Source organism: Heliangelus exortis, chromosome 1 (assembly GCF_036169615.1).
Source record: "Heliangelus exortis chromosome 1, bHelExo1.hap1, whole genome shotgun sequence".
In the NCBI taxonomy this organism is placed as follows: domain Eukaryota; kingdom Metazoa; phylum Chordata; class Aves; order Apodiformes; family Trochilidae; genus Heliangelus; species Heliangelus exortis.
The window spans coordinates 152088713-152110690 of record NC_092422.1 but is presented as its reverse complement, the minus strand read 5'-3'; the positions used below and the strand labels follow the sequence as shown (position 1 = coordinate 152110690).

Sequence of the window (21978 nt, the reverse complement as noted above, 5' to 3'; positions counted from 1 at the left end):
ATATTCACAAGTTACCAGACTTAATGATGTCACACACTTACACAGAATCACGTAAATCTGTGTGGATTTAAAAAGCCAATATAAAAGGAAATTTCTCTCTTACACTGAACAGGAAAATTTTCTCAAATTCTATGAAGTATATTGACATCTTACTACAATAACTATAACAGCTCATTATAACAAGCTCTTTCATCTAGTTCACAAAAAGACCTCATGTTAACCACTCAATTATAGCCACCAACAGCTTTAGTAATAAAGATACTTGCCATACAAAATTTCTGGGCTGTTTTGTCTTCCCATCAAAAGCTATTTTCTTCAGTGCCAGAAAGGCCTGAAGATAACCATTACACAATCAAGGGGGTTAGTTTGCAATTTAAAAGTAAATAACAACAACAATAAATGGAATCAGAAACACTGAAACTATAATTTTCAGGAGAATTTGGGGAACACAGGTAATCTTCTACATAGCCTCCTCTGACATGTCAATATTAAACATACTCTAGAAAAATAAATTAATGACTTAACCACCTTGCTGTAAGTGCTAATGGATGATTCTTCATTTCCTGAATTGGAACAAGTGAGACTATGCAGCAGAGGCCTGACGCACTTTTTAATCTGGTCACATGGATACATGAAACACACCTATTAGTACCATATGCCTTCCTGATTATATTTCAAATTTGCTATTCCTCCTTCACAAACATCACTCATACAATTCATATGTCACTGTCTAGTCACTCTTAAATTCTTCAGTTTTAAGAGTTCAAAAACTCGACAGAATAGATGTATTTAAACTTTTAATTAAAAATATTTTAAAATCAGCATCCATACTAAAAGTTTTAAAGGCCTTAACTTGAAGAACAAAAAAACCCTCAGCCTAAATCCTGTTTTTTTTCATGTCTAAATCTCTTATCTGACAACCTGCTCGTTTCATACTGCATTTCACTCAATAGAAAGAAAAATTACACTCTGAAGCACAAAACGATTATTATTGAAAAGCTTTTCTGAAAGATGTTCTCAAAACTTCTCATTTATTACACAGGAACAGAATAACAATTTTTCTGAAACATTCTAGAAGTCTAAAGTAGTTATGATAAAATGTTTCCCTGAGTATTATTGAGTACTCTTTGAGTCAGTCAGGCTCTCCCAATAACCAATTCTGTTGGTGAATAACACTAAACATGAAAAGGCTCAAAAAACAAAAAAACACCCAACACAAAAAAAAAAGCAGCCTTACAAGTTACATGAAAATTGCCCACTTGATGAAAGAGAGGGACATTAATTAGTGCTGTGCCTGAGGGAAAGATTACTACACAGGTCCACAGAAAACCTGCTACTTTTGCCCTACCAGCACTTATCTACTAGTCAGCAAGACAGCTGATACCTCCAGCTAAACCGTATTTTTCCGTGTTTCATGTCCAGTCACTAAAAGGAAGGAGCAAAGGATAAACTCCTAAAGAAGGGTAAAAGGTGATGTAAGAATGGAAGACCAGGGATAACTCCTAGGTGACAGTACAAAGACACAAAACAAACAAACTTAACAAAGAAGCCCTTCACACAGCTTTTCTACTTTTATTTCTGCTAAACATCTTGTTATAAGTGCAAGATCTACCACCGTTCTCTAAATCAAACAAAACTGGATTAAGAAACTATTTCAGATTGAAGCATATATCCATAATAAACTTCTGGGCAAACAAATGTTTTAATTATTTCAGTAATCTAACACTGTTTCTAAGTAAAAATTGTAGTTCAGCGATAATACGCCAGTGAGCTGCAGACAAATCTTCACTCCATTCAGATCATCCAATATACACGTAAATCCATGCATCTGTTCAGGTCTAGCTTCAGTGCCTTTGGCCCAAAACTGAACTCTGCTACTGTGTTTATAGTTAACTGAACCATTATTTTTACTTTTCAAGTAGTATCAAATGTTTCTCAGCATTGTAAGACCAACTGCTCACAAGAGTTCTGGAGAAACACAGCCATCCTTTCAGTATGCGTCTGAAGTGGGAAAGGCACATGAAAACTGCCAACATTCACATGCTGATAACAGTCTGTTCTGACTCTAAATCTGGAGGAAAACTAGACTTGAATAAACCCTATCATTGAGCCAGCTGATCTGTTCTTGCTTGAAAGTTGTTGACAAACTTTAGCACAGTAATGAAAACTAAGCACAATTCCCAGGAAAAACATGAGATTATTACAGATCAAAGAGTTACCTACCAGTCCTAGAGTTACTGCGCTCAACTCTCATTACTAACATCGTTGAGCTGAAAATGCCATCTGGTTATCCCAGGTATCAGTTTGGGCTTTGCTTTTAGGTTTCTGGGGTTTTTTCAGGGGAAAGAGAAATATGTTTTTAAAAAGTATGGTTTGTCTACAGGTGTGGAAATAACTGGTTAAAAATCACTCTAAGTTTCAGAGCAGATATTCAACACTGTATTTGTTTCTTGTGTTATAATAAATATGTATAGTTCTATACTAACGCCCCAAATAATTAGCAAATACTCTCAAAATATATTCAAAATGTTAATATGAGAAGTTGCTGAACAGTAGTTAATTTTTTGTGATATGTAAACTTTTCCTGTTCAGCTGTTTTACTTGTAGGTTATTTTACATTTGATATCAATCACTAAGCCAAAAATTAAGGAGATACCACATTGATAATTCTGGAGAATAACAAGACAGTACACAAGGAAACAGGAATTTGATCACTCGTGGAATTCAGGCCCTCTCACCACACCCTCTTCTCTATTCAAATTTTGTAAAGAGGAAACAAGAAAAAAATCCCAAGCCTAAGGGCATGATCTGAATGTTACCAAACCTGCCTACATCAGGAGAAACGTTACCAGCTATACCCTTCTTACCAGCTTCCTCTGCCTTAAGCCAGGGACTGTAAATTCCAGCACATTAGTTCAACCTCTCTTTTCTCACTTTTCCATTCCACAGGTAATCTTACTGTACAACACACTGTTGAGAGGAGAAATCAAGTTCCTTAGGACTTCAGACATGAATAGTCAAAGGTCACCAAGTACTGTAAAACGTATTCTTTCATACAAAATATCCCTAGTAGAATATAATTCTCTAATAGTTTCAGAGCTTACATTTTAATGCAGAGGTGAACAAATCAGTGAATGATTACGCCTTCAGAATTTTAAAGTTTTATCATAAACCTACACCTATAAGCCTAAACTGTTCTCAGCTCTTTCCTGGTATTTCACCCTCCCACTTCACGCACTCTTTAGCTCTCTGGTACATCCCCTGTCTTTTGCAACCGTTTGCCTGTCTGCTCATCTAAGAGGCAAAATATTATGTTGCGTCACGCTTCCAACCAACAGAAGCATTGGGATCACTAGGTCAAGCAAGTGAGTTGCTGGTCTACACGTAGTAAAAATAATAAAGCATTCTACCATGCAGCAAGGAGTGCACACAAAACAAAATCTTCATTTGGCGGGAACAATAGTAGCATTGCTCTTTTCCTACCCAACTCAACAGGCTTTGAAATTACAGCACAAAATTCCCTCTCAGCACCCCAAGTTTTCAGCCCGGCAGTTCAAGATAAAACTTTCCAAAGATGAAGACCTTATTTGAAAGACTAACAGCAAGCAGTCCCACTCCTGCAACTGAGTCTGTAACAATGGTACTGGGAAAGAGAAATTGTAAGTACACATACAGAATTATCTGTATGACTATAGCAAGAGAACCACGAGAACAATGACAAAGAAAGTAGCACACTAACTCTGCAGTGCACAAGTAGTCATTATGACACTGTACTTCTAGAAACCCCCTTCAGGTTATTTCTGTTATTTCCTCTATACACAGATTGACATGTGCTCAGATAAGGCGAGGATTAGATTTTAATTCAATGAAAAACAAGAAACTATTGTTTTGTAACTCCATTACGTACCTGTTGTTTTTCTTTAACTCTGCTCCCTATTTGTGTGATTTCACATAAAATCTCAGCTTTTGAAAAACAAAAACAAATCTCAAAACCCACCTGTCCCTCCTTCCAGCTCGGAAGAAAGATAATGTGACTCCCTCTGGGTCTTAAAAGTCAGATGGAAACCAAAGAACTGTTTTGGTATTTTTCCCCTCATCTTCGGATTTTTAGAGATTCCCCAAAAACCACTTACATTGTTTTAGGAAACTGACTCACCAGGGTTTTGTTTGCTTGTTTTTAATACTTGAGGTTAGTTTTAATGATGCTCCACTTCTGGAATATGGGCATTTGTATAGCTACATGGAATCTGATCTAACATCTATTCACAGCACATTTCCAGAACAAGCCACATCATTCTTCACACTTAAGAACGAAAAATTACATGAAAATTACATAACAACGAAAAATACCAAAATAAAAAAAACTGCAATTGTTACTGAACTGTAACTCTAACAAGGAAATCTGATACTTAAAGCTAAACAAAAAATTAAGAATAGCACAAGTTTCTTAAACTATTGAAAAGGACTAATTAGCAAAGGGACCTACAGCATTTTAAGATGGCTCTTATGTCCATTTTTCATTCTATTTGTCAATTAAACCACAGCACACAACATGCAAGACAGATACTACATAAGCCACGTTCTTTTAATGTCTTGACTTCATAGGCTAAACCAGACCAGAAAGGTGGAGCGCGTGAAAATTTAGTCATGCTTTTCCACAAGAATCAAGTTAAAGTCTTGGTAAAATGAGATGCGTACCTACTACATAAAAAAAGAAAAAAACCTAAAAAGGTAATCTTGACATTTACTATCCTAGAACTCATCCAAAGGTAACTTTGAGCCTCAGATTACCGAGCCTCGCTTAATACTGTGCATGATTTTTACTTGTGCGCTACTAATACGGGAAGGCTGGTCTCTTTTTATTTTAGTAAACCAGATTGATTTTTTTCCCCCCCTTACTCTTTAAGCGGTTACCGCTCAGCTTTTTGCCTCTAGCGCAGAGACCCCACTGCGGGTGCAGGCAAAGCCACATCTACGGATGATTTCCCCTCCTGAAGCCTTGGCACACCCTGACTACGCGTTAGCGGAAGATACAACCCTGAAGAACTCCAAAAGCACCATCTGATTAAAAAAAAGAGCCCAAAACAGCAGCCATCCGAGAAAAAAGCGGCAACCAAACATCGCCACCTGAACGGGCAGCGCCCCGGACTCTGATAACAACGGGGGCCGTACCGGGGCTCGCCATTTAACGATGAACAGCGATGGCTCCAGCCCTGCCAGCCTTCACGCGGCCTGCCGCCCGGTGCCGGGCCGGGGGGGGCGCGCCTCATCCTCCCGAAAGCAGCGGGCAGGCCTCCGGAGAGGGCCTCAAGGAGCAGAAGCCGCGGCGGGGGCGGAGGAGAGCCCGCCGCGCCGCCACAGGCCGCCCCCAGCCCCGCCCGGCACAAGTTGGCCTGAGAAACCTGTGGCTGCCCCCCGCCGCTGCCCTGACAGCCCCCGCAGCCGGGAGGGGGGCCACGGGCGGCCGGCACCCGCGGAAAAGGGGCCCCTCCGCCGCTGCGGGCGGGCGAGCGAGCCCCCCCTCGGCGCTGCGAGGCGGGGAGGCGACCGGACATGGCGCCCGCCGGCCCGGGGACCCGAGGAAACCCACCCCCCTCCGCTGCCCGGGGAAGGGCAGAGGCGGGGGGCACGGGACGCGGCACTGACCTGTCCTCCGAGTCCATGCGACTGAGGGGCTCCCCGTCCGAGGACATCTCCAAGCTGCCCCGCCGACCCCCCGACGTGGCGCTGCAGCTGCTGCTGCCGCTGCTGCTGCCGCCGCCGCCGGTGCCGTAGCCCTCGTCGCCACCGCTGGACACGCTGCTGGAGCTGCTCCCGCCGCCGCCGCGGCCCAGCCCGTCCTCCTGGCTGCCCCGGGGGCCCTTGAGCTCCTCCTTGGCGTCGGCCTCGCTGCTGCCGCCGGGGCTCAGCGAGCGGGTCTCGTCGCTGCAGCAGCCGCTGCTCGTGCTGCTGCTCCCCACCAGGCTGCTCTCCTCCTCCTCGCCGCCCTCCTCCTCCTCCTCCTCTTCCTCCTCCTCCTCGTCCTCGTCCTCCCCGTCCCCGGCCTGGCTGGCGCTCTCCGGGCTCGGCTCCGACATGCTCTCCGCCTCGCGGTTCATCATCATCAGCGACTCTGTCTCTGTCGCGGCCGCCGCCGAGGACGAAGGCGACGACGAGGACCCAGCCCCAGCCTCTTCCTCCTCGGCCGCGGCGGCGGCGGCCGCCGCCACCGCCTCGCCGGGGAGCAGCCCCTCCGGCTCCGCCATGTCGCTGCGAGCGGCCGCCATGGCGCCTGCGAGTCGCTACGAACGGAGCGGAGCGGAGCCGAGCGGGGCCGGGCGGGCGGGCGCGCGCGCGGAGCGGCGGCGGCAACCGGCGGGGGCGTGCGCGTGGCCTGTGCGCGCGGCCGCGCCCCGCGCTCCCGCCCCCGCGCTCCCCTCCCCTCCCTTTGCCCTTCTCACCCGCACAATCGCGCGGCGGCGCGAGCCGCGGAGAGGAGGGGCCCGGGACGCCGCCGCACGCGCTACGGAGCGCGCCTGGGGACAAAATAGTGGCGGGAAGGGCGGAGTGGTGGTGGCCCCCCCAGCGGCGGAGTGCCGGGAGGGTGTGGGGGGGGGGAGGAGGCGGTGCGAGGGGAGGGGCGGCAACGGTCGGGAGGGGCGGCGGTTGGGAGGCAATGGCGGGGCGGGAGGGGGGGCGTCTGGTCCCGGGGGGCGAGGGGAGTCCCGCAGGAGCAGCCAGGAACGGCGAATGAGGAGCTCCCGGCCAGGAACAGTCGCACCAACTCCCTCCCCCCCCCCCAATCCCCTCCACCCGCGGGAAAGCGCAAACGTCCCCGCACCTCAGCTGAGTCCGAGCTGGTTGAGTCAGAAGCCGGGTAGCTTGAGGTCTGCCAGGTGCCCGAGGGAGGGGGCAAGGAGAACAGGGGATCACGGCTGAGGGAAACTTGATGGCGTTTGTGTCCCTGAGAGGAAAACGGGGGTGGGGAGGAGGCTGTAGAGAGTCCGGCGCTGACTGGACTCGAAGTAACTAAAGGGGAAAACGGAATCCAAGAGCCTACGAGAAAGGGCGAAGCGAGGCTCCTCAGCAAAGAGAACTACAGGGTGCGAGTCACGATGTGACACTACCCTGGGAGAACTGGCAAAAAACCGAGCTCAGCTGAGACACAAAGGAGATAGAAAAAGGTTTTCGGCGATACTGACAAAAAGGAATTAAAAAGGCGTCACGCTATGCAGTGAGAAGCACAGAGAATAAACTAGACGTGGCCTTGAACCTCCATTTGTAGTAAACAGGCACGTTGGCTACAGGGCAAAAGCAGAACGCCTAAATGAGAATGCAAAATAACGACTAAATGAGAATGCAAAATACGGTTTACTGAATTTAAATGGAAGTAAAACCAAATAGTGTAATGTGCTGAAACTGAGGAAATGGGTTAATTTTTTTTCTTAGCCTAATGCCGTTCTGGAGGCATAGGGTTAGGTGTCTGAAAAACCCAAACTGTGTAGAAGGGAAAAGGTGAATGGTAACAGAATGAGTGTCCCTCATATGCAGAATACATTTTGAAAAAGTAATTTTTAATTACTGTAAAATGACACAAAGTTTACTAAAGGGAGATCATATCAGACTGACGTAAAAGGCTTTTTGACAAGAGTCTTGTCTACATGGACATCGAGAAAGCGTTTGATAAATTGTCACATGGAAGTGATAAGCAAAAGTTTATAGGATGGGAATTTGCAGTAGAACAGGATGGTGGGTAGACACCAAAACAGAGGTGAAATCAGATGAATCAGTTGTCAGAAACTGACATTTCTGGAGGGATGAAGAGGGTAACTGGAAGTGTAAAATGCTATTCCACGTGAATTTAAATGTCACGAGTACATCTGTCAATCTTTACCCAGCTCTTGCAGAGCTTGCCACATCCAAACCCAAAAATCGTGAAGAGCTGATAGTTTAGCTTAAAAACAAACTACAAAACACAGAACCACAACTCAGTCCAGAAAAACAACGTGCCTTCTGCACAACAGGAAGAACATCACCGACTCGAGTTACAGCAGGCAGTATCTGGCATATCCACAGAGGGGCTCGGTTCCAGGACAAGGTAACCATGTAGGATTAAAGCCCGCAAAGGGTGCTCCAAAGACCTGCACCAGCATAGCTGGAGATGTCTTCGACCCCATCACCAAAACTCTTAGCAGCAACACCAACAACTTGTGGTGTAGCTGCATCAAAATAGAATCCCTCGGTGCTGAGATGGCAACGTCACGATGAGTAAAGGAACAGGGCAGTGGATTCATCTTGGAAAGCGAACAGTGACACCCTGAACCCGCAGAGGGGCACAAGCAACCTCTGGAAACCAACAACAGCAAAAAGGGGATGATACTTTCCCAGACTTGTAGAAAACAGCCTCAGCTATAAAGTGGAAGAGGTAAAAACGATTAAAAGAAAATAAGTAAGAAAATAAGTAAGTAAATGGATGGATAAAAACAAGGATAGCTGTAATGCTGTTTCATCTAATAAATGTGCTAGTGGTCTACTAACTTCACTGCAATAGTCACCAGACCCTAAGCTTCTGCATCCTCTTCTGCCTTTCCTCCCCTTTCCTGGTAGCAACTTGCTTGGTTCTACACTCTCCCCCCGGGAAGGTGAGGGACTCCTGGGCGGGTGTTGCTGTCACCAGTCCTATCAAACACGAAGCGTGAGCTCTCAAAATCAAACGACACCTTTTGGCAAGTCAGAAGATGGCAGTAGCTGCAGTAATTTTTATGAATCTTCCCTTTTGGAGTCCTCTGCTGTAGCAAGGTACAGAATCATGTATCGTCATGAAAAACCAAAAATACATAAAGGATTTAGGTAACAGACACTTGTCACAGCCTAATAGTATGAGGGGAGAAAGGGGAGGAGGGGGAGTTATCTGAAAGAATCCCGTGTACTCTACTGTAAATTATTCAGATGGACTGCACCGTGTGTTCACAAGCCCCTCAATATACTTTTCCCCAAGCCTCTCTGGGTTTCTTGAGGTCGTGCGTACACGCAGGGCTCCTCGTGTTTGTGTTCGGAGAGCAAGCAGGGTGAGTCAGACCTCCCACTTTCCACTTCCCTAAGTAGAGCAGTAGAGACGCCAGCTCATTAGGTAATTTGTGTATTCGGAGAGGATCAGGGGAGGAAACCTCAGGACACACATGAATTGGAAGGTGTGAACCTGCCTAATGGAAATCGCTCCTTATTTAAGCCAGAGATCGGTATCAAGGGGGTCACTACTGCATCGGGCAGGCATCAAAGAAATACTCTGCGATAAATCTCTTGGTGTCCTGCTCTCAGTTTTTCAAACCACAAAATTCTGCATCCAGGCTTGGTCCTTCAAGTACTATATATCCATTGAAGGTAGCAATGATAACTTGACTCTCTTGTTAATGAGCTTTCTTTGTACAAAACCACCCAGTTAAATCTCCACTTACTCCAAGGTTTTTTACTTTTTCAGCCCTCTTAAAAGAGATCTGCCTGAGAACAGGTGAGTCTAGAACTTGCAAAGGCATCTAAATCACTTTCATTTGAATAGTCTGATAAAAGCTCAAAGCAAGAAACTTGCCTTTGGAAATGCTTTTGGAAAAAAGAACTTACACATCCCCTTGGGCTTTGAGGGATTTTTACTGTGTTTTTCACACAAAGGTGTCCTGGAATATTCAGTCTAACTTGGTACGCTCACCTTAAAACAGGGACGATGCTTTACAGCTGAAATACTTCTGTAGAGGGATAGTAATTTGTGGTACTTGGAAGACATTCTCAACAAAGTTACAAAATAAAAACGTGAGTTGATAAATTAGGAGAAGCTTGCTCATGGGCAAAGTCCAAGCAAAACCATTCACCAGCAGTACAAGAACAAACAACATTGCAGACACAGCAGAGCAAGAAGAAATTTAAGATTTTATTCTCTTACCTCGGGAACACCAGGTGCAGGGCATTCAAACTGATAGCAGTACTGAACACACTCCAAATAAGTTGTTTCTTCTTTTCTTGAGTCACAAGAGTTGTTCTGTTTCGTGGGGGTTTTTTGGAGGAGAGTTAGGTGAGATCATCAAAAGATTTTGTAAGTGGAAGACAATTTGTTTGAGAGTTTTTTCTCTAATGGTGATCAGCATCATAATACTATGATGTATGGTATGGAAGCAAAACACTTCAAAACAGTAAGAAAGGTCTATGGAGAGTGGAAAAAAACAACCACAGGCCTAAGATATAGGAAGAGTGACATCCTGCCTTGCACTTGTTAGGACAGCAGGGGAAATTCTGTAAAACGAAACACTTGATCTGAACTCCTTCCTCCTGCCCCTCCTGCCTCCGCATGCAAGTCTCAAGCACTGCAGGAAATTCCTGCTGCCTGAACCTCATGACTCACCTTGCCGACAGTATTCTGCCTGCTCAGCAACCTCTGGAAACTGCACCCTTCCCTTCTTTCTGCCCCACCCGTCCCCATCCAAATTCAAGGTCTGGAGGAAGAGGCTGCAATCTCCATTGCTCCAAGTAAGCACCCAGCACTCGGTTCTCACCCTTCCCTTCAGACCGGACCGAAACTGCCTCATTCTGCAATTCTGACCCCACCCTCTCCTGCAGCACCCAGTTAATTCTCCCTTTAAGCTCCGACTTCTATGCTTTTTTGTTTTTTTAAAGCTGCCTTTAATCTTTCCCCATACAGTTTGCTTAGAAACCATGACTGTAGGAAAACAGGAAACTTCAAGCATTGCTTAGATGGGGTCAACAAAAAGAAGGCTGCTGGGAAGGCACGTTTGGCTGGGGCAATGCACTGGCTCTGTAAAACACTGCAGCACTGTGAATTCTGGATGTTGCTTTGGGTCCTTCTTCTCCCTCTTCCCTGGCCTTGTTTTGTTACAGCTCTCATGCTGACACACTCATGGTGACACACTTGTGTTGTGCCAGCACGATTGTCTCTGAAATTCATGCCAAGAGCTCGATCGAGGAACTGCTATGAGTGGTAACTGGGTGAAAAATAAAACCAAATAAAATGTCATTCTGTTGCTGTTAGGTTAGGAAACTTCAGAAAACTTCAGAAACTTCAGAAAAGCTCAATTAAATGTTTCTGCCCGCCCCAAGGACGGGAAAAAAAGGAATAGAAAAAAACTAAGAAATTATTAAGGTGATGCAACAGGACAGAAGTTTGTTCAGGAATGAGAAACCCCATTCTGTCATTCTGGAGCTCATGAAAAAAGCACATCCAAACATTCATTTTATTTGCATTTGTATTATCATAGCAACTTGCAAGCCAAGTGGAGGTGAGGGCATATTTGCATTGAGCCATCTATAAACATGAAGAGTATGAGGAAGCCCATGCTCCATCGACGCCGCGAGCTAATTGAGAGGAATCAGTTATTTTACAAGTGCCTAAAGCCTCTTCTCTAAAATGCATCCTGACTGATGTTAAATTTGCTGTCTGATTTGACATTGAAGGAAAACAAAAAGCAAAACAAGAAAGCGTGCAGATTTGTTGGAAGTGAAAGATAAAAAGTGTTGAGTTCAAGGTATTAAAAGGCCTCATAATGGGGTTCATTTTCATGCTTTACAGCTTGTTGCAAAATCTGAAATACAGGCACAGAAACATAGCTACTGCTTAGCTATGATAAGCTATTAGTTAGTGGAGATACCACTGAGAACCTACTCAGAATTTGCTTCAAGAGCAAAAGCTACTTGCAAACCTTCCACACTGGTATGTCTATCAATATTAATCCCATCATCCCATGTCTCTGAATTGTTGTAAGTTCCCAGTATTTGCATAAGTACATGCTAAAAAATGTGTTGTGTTTTTCTTTGCAGCTGTCCAGAAACCTTTCCAAATGCCACACTGGAAAATTTTACAGCTGATACAACACATGAACAGGTAAAACAATATCTGCAGTACTGAGTAAGCAAATAGAGCGTCTTTTCTCTGTCATTAATATTGTCTATATTTTGATATTATGATTTAAAAAAACAAACATAAATTATCAGAGACATTTTGTTTTCCTCCTGAAGTATCCTATACCTCCTTGTGTACATTATTTACTTGGCACAGTTTGCTCCTTTTCAGTAAAAAGCAGTAAAAATTCTTAAGTCTTAAGAAGAACCACTTTTCTTAGAGGGTGCAATTTAGATTAGTTTTAACCAGACATAATTAACATATTTGCTTCCAGATTAAAGAGTCTTTATATTCTGTTGATTCAGGGAATGTGTTTTTTTTTCTACATTCTTATGCAAAAGAGAGCTGCATTCCAGCTGTAAATGAAGGTGTGCATCTGACCACAAATACAGGGCTGCCACCAGTGTGTCCATTTATTTTCTGCAGGTCAGCTACTACAGAGCACTACAACAAAACCAGGGGGAGGTCACCCCAGTGGAGGGGGCAATTCTACACAAGCCCCCTGGGCAGTGAATCCCAGCAGGCATTTTTCTAAAAATGTAGATATGAAGTCAAGAGCAGAGTCTTTCTTTGCACGCACAGAGGTTCTTCTCAAAACCATAAAAATAATCAAGATCTCACATGTTGCAAAACCGGTGTATAACCATTACAACCAAATAGAAATGCATAATGAATTGAATGCTAATTAAATACAAATCACAGCTTGGAAGGAGTACAAGTACTACAGCAGCTTTTCCACGTTCTTCTACAATTACTTTGAAACTCTCTTTCTTTAATTTGTGGTCGTAACTAGAATTTGGTGGGTTTTTTTCATAGAACAACCTTAATTCTTTTTATTTTCAAGTAGCGTTGCATAAAATTTCTATGAAAATCCCATTGCAAAAATCTACTCATAAAGTTAGTGTTTTTTTGTTTTTTGTTTTTGGGTTTTTTTCCTTGACTCTCTTGTCTTCCCAAGATCAAGCTCTGGGTAACACATGTCCTTCCAATCACAATCTCAGCTTCCCAGACCATGCTGTGTTGGGCCCAGCAAGGAACCCTGAGGATAATTAAGAGAGTAGAGCACGTCAGACAAGGAGAAACTGAGAGAGCTGGGACTGTTCAGCCTGAAGAAACCAAGGCTCAGGGAGATTTTATCAAGGTGTAAAAATATCTGAAGGGGAGAGTAAAGAAGATGGAGCTAGATTCTTCTCAGTGGTATCTGGTGAAAGGCAGGAGACAATGGCCAGAAACTGTAACACGGAAAATTCTATTTAAACATAAAAAAACCTTTTCACAGCAAGGGACATGGTCCTGAGCAGCCTGTTTTACTTGATGCTGTTTTTAGCAGGGGTTTTAGACATGATGACTTCAGAGGTGCCTTTCTACCTCAATTGTTCTGTGAATCTCTAAAGCTGAGATATTATTCCCACATTACACAAAGACAGGGACATCATCAAATACGCAAAAATGGTAATTTTTTTTTTTTTTTTTTTTTTTCTGAGTGCCCTTCCCTTTTTTTCTGGCTTTGCCCCAGCTTCATGTGGGGATACAAACCATCCGTATTTACACCAGTCACATCTTGCACCAGGTTTTCTAAAGACAGGAAGGGCAGCCTAGTGAGGAGACGGTCACCACAGAAGATGAGCTGCATGACTGGGACCAAGCAGTGAGTCCCTGCAGATGCACCCTGGTTTGGATGCAGCCTGAAAGACTAATGGCTCCATTCAGAATTCCCATGGGAGTGTGCATGACAAATTTAGGGTCTTGCTAAACCCTGCAGATTATGTATTCTCCATGACTGCCATGTCTTGGCATGCAAGGTAGTTAAGGGAGAGAGGCTGTACTTAAGAGAGGCATTTACCACACAGCTGGATCAGCCCTGGATAAGGTACTGTCATGGACAAGGTGTTGAAGTCCCAAAAGTGTTGATTTCCCAAAAACCTTAGCAGCTGAAGGATTCCTCTTCTCTCCCCACTGCTCTGCTTATGTTACAAGAAAAACTCAGATCATGGACACTCTATCAAACAGCTAGAGATATCCAGCAGTAGTCTAGTTAAATGGAAATGATTATTTGGTAGACTTAAGCATGAGCAAACACCTGAATTTCAGAGAAGTTCAGATTTGTATCCCAAAACTAGCCTTTCCATTTCTATGGAATTCACTGAACAGCAGAAGTCAAATTCAAAGTCATCAAAACTAATTTAACAATCACAAAACCAGCAGGATTACTTCATTGTCATCTGCCACTAACAACAATTTGTTATTACAGATAATTGTCTTCTGATCTATTAGAAAAAATGTCTCCAGTTCATAACTCTTCAAACTTTTCCTGTAAGATCAAGGGAAATTAAGGGATCATGGAAAAGAAGCCAAGCCCATAGAAGGCACAGCGTCCCTCTCTATTCTCCATCAATCAAATCTGAGAGAGAGGGAGACTGATGAGAACAACCTACTTTGCTGTGCATGGCATTCACTGAATCTGAAAAGAGGTTTCAGCAGGACCGAGAAAGTAGCTGTTGTCATGACAGCACTGGGAAGACTAGGGACTGAAAAGATCTTCATCAGCTCACTGCAGCAGTTCTGTGCCAAAGGAACTGTGCTGCCTGTCTGCATACTGACAACAGAGCCAGGGGAATGCCTGCATGTCAAATCTCCCTGATTTGACTCTGCAGACTTCCCCACTCTTGCCCTCTGGAGCTGGAATATAGTTGCAATCTGGCAAAAATAGAACTCCCTTGCCCCCCTTCTCCCCCTTCAGTACCCTCCACACCTTCTGTTCATCTATCTGGTTTAACTGGGGCAGCACCTATCTCTTCTGTAGTCCCTGTCAACACCAATGCCAGGTAGAAGACAGCAGTAATATGTAAAAAACCACTATAAATAAGAGCATGTTCTACACTCCAACTCCATCAATGCATCCAACCCTCCATCCAGCCCTCTGGAGCTGGAATATAGTTGCAATCTGGCAAAAATAGAACTCCCCTGTCCCCCTCCTCCCCCTTCAGCACCTCCTACACCTTCTGTTCAGCTATCTGGTTTAACAGGGGCAGCACCTATCCCTTCTGTACTCCCTTTTGCCCCTCCCTGGCAACACCAATGCCAGGTAGAAGACAGCAGTAATATGTAAAATACCAGTACAAATAAGAGCACGTTCTACACTCCAACTCCATCGATGTAACAATTGCCACTCCTGTAATCCCCCTGCTGTGGGCCAGCACATCTGTATGCTCTGGTCTTTGCACAGCAGCTCTGGGGCAAGAGGCTGAGAGGATTTCTGTGGCAGCATCAGCTGCTTGGGGTTTTACTCTTGACAATGGTGGAATCTTACCTGGTCAGCTCTGGCCATTCTGTTCCAAGTAAATGCATTTTCTTCCACACTGCAGTTAAATAACCTGCCATCCATGTCTACTGCCCCACTGTAATCACCACAAGCACCAGTTTAGGAGACCTATGAGACTATTCTATTCACAGGGAAGCTTTGATTTTACAAACATTATTGAAAATGGTTGCTGTATGGTTGAGATCCTCATGATGTAAAGCAGGAAGGAAAAAGCAAGTTCTTTTTGACTATTCACATGTTGATCAAGTTCCAATACTGTTTATTGGCAATACTTGGAACTATAAACAGGAACATTTGGAAACTTGCATTATCCTCCTTATAATTATCACTAATGGAACAGAAACTGAGATCAGAGGCTTCACACTCAGTCTCACAATAACCTCTTATTATTGCCAGCTAAATTGTGAGAGATTTCTGCTCTCAGATGAACTCTACAAGACTTCTCTGAAACTTTGGCCTTTCTGGTATTGAGTGCAAAATTCCCACTGACCTCAGTGGGGCCAGAATGTCAAAGTCAGCCCAAGAGGTGGAGAAACAAGGAGTTTTGAGGAACTCATAGCAAATCCTGCATTTGTTGGCCTATGGAAAATGCCTGCTAGGAGGTGAGGACCCCAGAAGTATCACACAGGAAAGTCTAAGTTACACTGTTACCCTTCCACAGCTCAGACTTCAGAGGCTCCTTGTCTCAGGAAACCTGGAATACATTGCAGAATGGGGAGACCTAAATCCTAAATTAGGTTAATCCCCCAATGACAAGCCATACAGATGGGCTGCATGTTTTCTGATGGGCAAAGAAGCAATTCCCAGATCAGCTGCTCACAGACTCCCCAAAGCTACAGACTGCACGGGAGTTGCAAAACCATTTTATCCTTTTGTTACACAGCAATTTAGCCCTGGTTAGAATGTGCATTAGAGTCTCTCTTTCCCAGGATGGCTCTGAGGTACAGTTGTCTTTGAAGCCTTCCAGTGAAAGCTGCTGCCATACACATGCCTGGGTTGTTCTCAACAGAGATGGGCCCAGTTTTTAGTCAAATAACACTTTCGATTCTACTCAGTCTTTTAAAACTTTTTTTCAGTGAAGATAAACATTTATTATAGGCTTAATAATTTTTGAGCAGTGACACATTTAAACTGTATGCAAGAAACAAATGCTGTCCAGTACTAGGCAGTTCAGTGCCCCCAAACATCCTACTATACTACTTAAAACATAGTAGGAAATTGTGCCACTATAAATTCTTAGCTATCTGTAGCTATAGTGGCCTCCTATCAAGGCACATGGCAGCACTTTGACTTTATATTATATTTAAGTAAATAATTTATCTGGTTTTAGAACCATCATCTTAACTGTTGAATTTCTAGCTAAGTATGGCAATGCTAAGCATTTGTTTCATCTTGGTGAGAAGTGGATTCAACTGTTTAAAGCCTGGCAAATATAGGAAACATTTTTATTATAGCACTTCAGAGCAAAGTGAAAAAATATCAAATTTTAAAGGTGGTACATCTTACAACAATTTATGCCTACATGTCTTCACAGTTTTATACTGGGGGCTCTTGAGAAAACTCTTTGATTTAGATTGTTCTAGTGCATGAGAGGTACAACAAAGAGGCATGTATTATAGAAGTGTAATTCAGACACTGAAAAGTGCTAAGGTATCATCTCTGTAGAGAGCAATGACCTATTTTTGCTTTCTTTCTTACTTCCAAGGAAAATCCTTTAGCATCACTTCAGGCTATTTTTTTTTTTTTTTTTTTTTTTTTTTTTTTTTTTTGTGCTCCCTGATGCCCTGAGGAGTCAAACTTACACAAATGTTCCTCAGCCATGTTGACTTCCCAGTTCCACAACCACAAGTTCCAGGTAAAGAGGAGCCCCTTCCACTGCCTTGACTATTCTTACATATATTAAATGCTGGACCAATCATGGTGAACCACTTGTCTTTCAGTTTTGTTAAACTAGCATAAATTTTGGAGGTCTTTTTCATACTAATATAGTCTGATTTTGAGACTTCCTTTAATTGCACCAGCTGCTCTCAGTTCATCACTTCCACTGTACTGTGGTGACTTCCTTTGGATATTGCATAGATATGGATTTCCCTTACTTGCAACATATTATCATCACCTTATGCTCTATAGTTAAATATGCAAACATCAACAACACACTTTTTATCACCCTTAACAAAATATGACAAAATAAATGCTGATTTAAGAACTCTACAAATATTAAAACATGAAATATTTGCAAGTTACTCCCCTCCTCCCTTAAGTAATTATAATATTAATAAGTAAAAGGCTGAATTTCATCTGAGATGTAGTAACCACAAGAGATCAGGCTCTTGCACAGATTTTCTCTTGTTTCATAATCTTTGCAGCAGGAGCATGTTTAACTTTTAATCATACAAGCTGCCCACCTGAAGCCAAAAGGGCTGTTCCCATCTGGGCTCAGGTGTGATATCTGAACATGAACTTTGTTGCCCTGGTTGTATGCAACTCCAGGTTAGGCCAATTTATTTTTTTTTTTTCAGTAATTAACCCTGTAGTTCCAGTTTAACATGTTTATCTTTAATTGTTGCAGTCCATGATTAAGCAGCAATGCCATGACAGCAAAAAGTCATTTTGTCTTTATGGTTGGTGAAGCAACTCCATTTTATGGGCAAAGGAAGGCTCTGAGAAGTGGCTACAAACCTTGCAAAGAAACCTGTTTATGCAAAGTCACATCAAGAACTTCATTCATTTAGGTTAAAGGATCAAGTCCTTAATATTTGAAAATACACAATGAACACACAACACTGAATCATCGAGGATGAAGGTTAATAAAAATACAGCCTAGCATTAACATTAAAAAGGCTGTAATTTTTTTCTTCACAGGTAATTAGCTCACACAATGAAATAATCTCCTTTCTTATCCTGGAAACACATGCAGAAAACAGCTCAGATAACATAATTTACATACAGGCTGCTGCATCCGCATGTTAATGTCTGGCAGTGAAAAGTTCAGACAAGTTTGTAATCCCTGATTTCCTGCGTGTGCTCAGCACCCAGATTCCCAGAATGTCAGAAGAGAATGGGAGACTAAATATTGCTAAGATGACAGGTCAGCTGCAGTCTGTGCTGCATCTGGACAGCTTGCAAGTTAAACACTTTCCCAGACCACAGAATCTTTTGACAATTCTGGACATTTTAACATCAAGGTTGTTGGTGGTTTTTTGGGGGGATTTTCTTTTTTTTTTAAACACATGTTGGTATTTGTATATCACAGCTTCTTTTGTCAGTCACTTATGGTTATGGCTCCTTCTCTAAGCCTATTGTGCTGCCACCAGTGGCTTTGTCTGCCTTACTGTATTGCTGGGTTTTGGAACCAATCTGCATTCCCATTTAAAGCACTATCATGTCACCCATCAGCAATCATTTGCTTTCATCCCTTAAAACTCCTATACAATAGCAACCACGCCATGAGGACAAAAGCACAGGCAGAGAGGAAAAAGGAGGAAAGCTGAAGTAGGAAAGCAGCAGCAGCAGCTGCAGCAGCCTGGATAACTTTGTTCTTTCAGGGTCCTTCTGGGCGAGTACTTGAACTTGGACTGATAATGCACTTGGCCTTCATCCTCTGCTTCTTCTGTTAACACAACTTATCTTCCCAGTGCAGACTCTGGAAGGAAGCTTAGATTGGCTGATTTTGCATCAAGGTCAACAGGTAATAACACTGTTCTGACAGCAGAAGCCAGTGAGCCTCTGCCTACTGACAGCTGCAGGAAAAAGGGAGGCGTGTGGGAGGGAATGCCTCCTATCACAGTCATATTTACTGCTACCAGCACTTTGCAAAACACAAATCCAGCTTGCTGGGCAACCTTCAGATCAGCAGCTCCTCAGCTGTTGTTGGAGGAGGCCACCCGACCAAGTGAAGAGAAACCCTGTTTGCTGCATTCCAACAAAGATGCAGCTACAGCACCCCGAGAGTTGGGAATTGCCTAGGAAGTCTGGAGTGCTTGGGCTTTACCTGGGACTCACTCCAGGATACACTCATCCTCCCAATGGTTTAGAGCCATCAGCTGTAGAGAGATTTTAGACTTCAGAGAGTGCTTATGATTAGTTGCCTGAAAATGTTGTAAAATTAAGGATTCTGTTCAAAGGGGAAATAACTCAAGTGCTCTAGCCTGGAACCAGGCAGGCAGGGAAAGATGTATGGTAATTTGTGCAGAGCACTTCTCTGAAATAAACATGGCTTACAGCAAGGCTTTAGACTCCTAGCTTTTACAAACATGACCTAACTGTGCTCCTTGGGGTGCACAAGATTTTAATGAGGCAAAAATAATAAAAGTGTCATGACCTCTGTTCCTCTCTAGCCTAAATTTTGGATAACAGAAATGAAGAGGAGATTAGCTGGGTTGTATTTAGCTGATCACACAAAGTGGAATAGGTTTAAGATCAAGAAATACAAGTTTTAAAATAAAATGCTCTGAGATCAGAGTAGTTACCCTTTCATATTCCAAAGAACCAAATTATATAGGCAAGTATGGTTTTTCCAGTGTTCCAATTTATTTCAGTATTAACCAATTCCTCTTCACTAACAAACACATGGTTTTAAATGGTTGAGAAGCTCATTCTCTTATTAGAACTGCAGCCAGGTTATATCCTAAAAAGCAGTCAGGTTTCACACATTATCCAGGCACTTTGTCCTTATTAAAAATACTTATTATTTGTAGGCACAATACACTAGAAACAGTAGTCTAAAAATGTTACAGGGATGTTGGCATGGGCTAAAGAGAACAACCAGAAATGTTATTCAAATGTGCTTTAGATCAACTAATCCCAGTTTTCCAGGCAAAAGCCTCCAGGTAGCCCTCACTCATACATTAAGTTTTCTTCTATGCAGTACCAGCCTTTGCTTGTATGAACTCTCTGAGACAGTCTCCAGGCAGCCAGAAATCAAACTTGAAACAGCAGCAGTCTCAAACATCAGGAAATATTAATCAGAAAGTTCAGTTGTCTTTTTTCTCTCTGTCTAAAGATGACCATTTTCAATGTATAAAAAGAATAAATGCAATAGCCACTAACAGCTGTTTCCAAGAGTGGTGGATAAGCATGAAAATATAAAAAAAAAAAAAAAAAAAAAAATTAAAAAAAAATTAATCTTTAAAGCTGAAAAATCTGAAACATCTACATTCTTTCTGACTTGGGATTTTACCAAAAAGAAAGTTGCACAACTCAGAACAGTTGACCACACCTGTAACCAGTGGCAAGACTCGTCTGGAGCTCATATTTTAAACAGCTGAAGTTCATATTTTGAAGAGTTTAAAACTCAGATGATTGCTGAATTTTGCAGCTTTTCCCAATTTTTCCAACTGCTTTTCCCAATTGCTTAGAAAAGTACTCTTGTCAGTTAATGATGACTTTATCATATAAATTATATTTATTTGTATGTACTAATTATTTGATTTCTATCAATGGGACTATACTTTGAAAAAAAAAAAGTATCTTTCTTCTAAATAGATCTAGTGCTAAAAATAAGGGAGATACTTTGTTAGGTAACTAACCCAAGCTACTTGGAAATGCCTGATGCCTCAAATGATGTGCTTTGAGTTTGCTCTGTCAAGATGCTGAGCACCTGCAGTTTCTAGCAATGTTAAGCAAGAAACTGGTGGCCTGGATTCAGCTGCTTGAGTTGGGACAGGCAGCTGTTGTATGGATGAGGCTTTTTTTTTTTTTCTCCATACAAGGAATGCAGAATATTTTACACATTGGGCTGGAGTGGATTTAAAGTTGCAGAAGACTCCTGCACAGTGCCAGTCACAGTGCCAGTGTTGCAGGAAAAGTCACTTCACTGTGTTTTGGGAAAACTACGAGATGACAACAGATGAGAATCAGGTATTTTCCCAGGTTTTTAATTGATAACATCTCTAGGCCACAAGTAAATCTTGCTTCTTCTTCATATAAACCTGTGGTTTTTTTTTTTTTTTTTTTTGTTTTTTTTTTTTTTTTGTTTTTTTTTTTTAACAGCAGTCATTTCACCTTCAAAAGAGGAAAAGGGTGTTTCCATTTTTAGTCTGAAATTCTTTGAAGTATTCCTGTTTCATAGAGCAGGGATCTGGATAGAATTTGACAAAAAATTAGTTCCTTATTTTAGGTTTGGTTTCAGCAATAAAGAAGTTAATGAGATCACATCTGGTTTTGTCCTGATGCACTCTGCAGCAGCCCACTGGAACAAACACCATTTGCTTACAGCTTTTTCTTTTGTTCTAAACAGAACCTGACCCAATCTAAGGAAGTGTTCTTAAACACATCCATAGCAAGACTGCCACATGATCCAATTAGCAAGCACTAGGCTGGTGTTACTTACCCAGACCTCCAATTAAAGAGCTGCTCACACTTTCACAACAGCCACTAGATAATATTTAGACAGACTATAAAAACATATTCTCTGGCATATGACAGAATGAAAAAACATCACAAAAATAAAAAAAAACCTCCTAATGCCACAAGTTACATTTGAGTACTGACATAGCTGGAACAGCTGGGTAACAAGCTGTGTGTGTCAAGTTTAGAAAACAGCTGCTTTTAGCCTTCATTTTGGGCCAGACATTTGCTTTCAGTCACCAGTATATTCCATTTTATTTTGTAGCAGCTTCTTCAGTGTTCCCATATGGAGAAGCTAAACAACTCCAAGGATATAACAGCAAGTACATACAATGTTTCTTAGAAGAAATGAAGGCCAGATGTTGATTTGTTATTTTCACATACATCCCCAAAAAAAGGTTAATTAAGTTGTTTCAAACGTATTATT

General features: G+C 42.6%; 1 protein-coding gene and 1 long non-coding RNA gene across 4 annotated transcripts in view; one reads left to right on the top strand and one right to left on the bottom strand.

The window, feature by feature from the left end:
• The window catches only part of AEBP2 (AE binding protein 2), a 49921-nt gene extending 43534 nt beyond the window's left edge, over positions 1-6387 (bottom strand). For 2 of the 3 annotated variants that reach the window (XM_071733048.1, XM_071733049.1), the window contains exon 1: positions 5647-6387. In XM_071733048.1, coding sequence (XP_071589149.1) covers positions 5647-6266 — 620 coding nt within the window. In that variant the 5' untranslated portion in view covers positions 6267-6387. The remainder of the gene's footprint in view (positions 1-5646) is intronic. The other variant, XM_071733050.1, reaches the window with a different exon arrangement.
• A 3347-nt stretch (positions 6388-9734) lies between these two features.
• On the top strand, positions 9735-18955 carry LOC139791157 (uncharacterized). Its single transcript, XR_011723798.1, has 3 exons — positions 9735-10494; positions 11800-11863; positions 18749-18955. It is a non-coding gene; the product is annotated as an uncharacterized lncRNA (long non-coding RNA).
• Positions 18956-21978: the final 3023 nt, after the last annotated feature.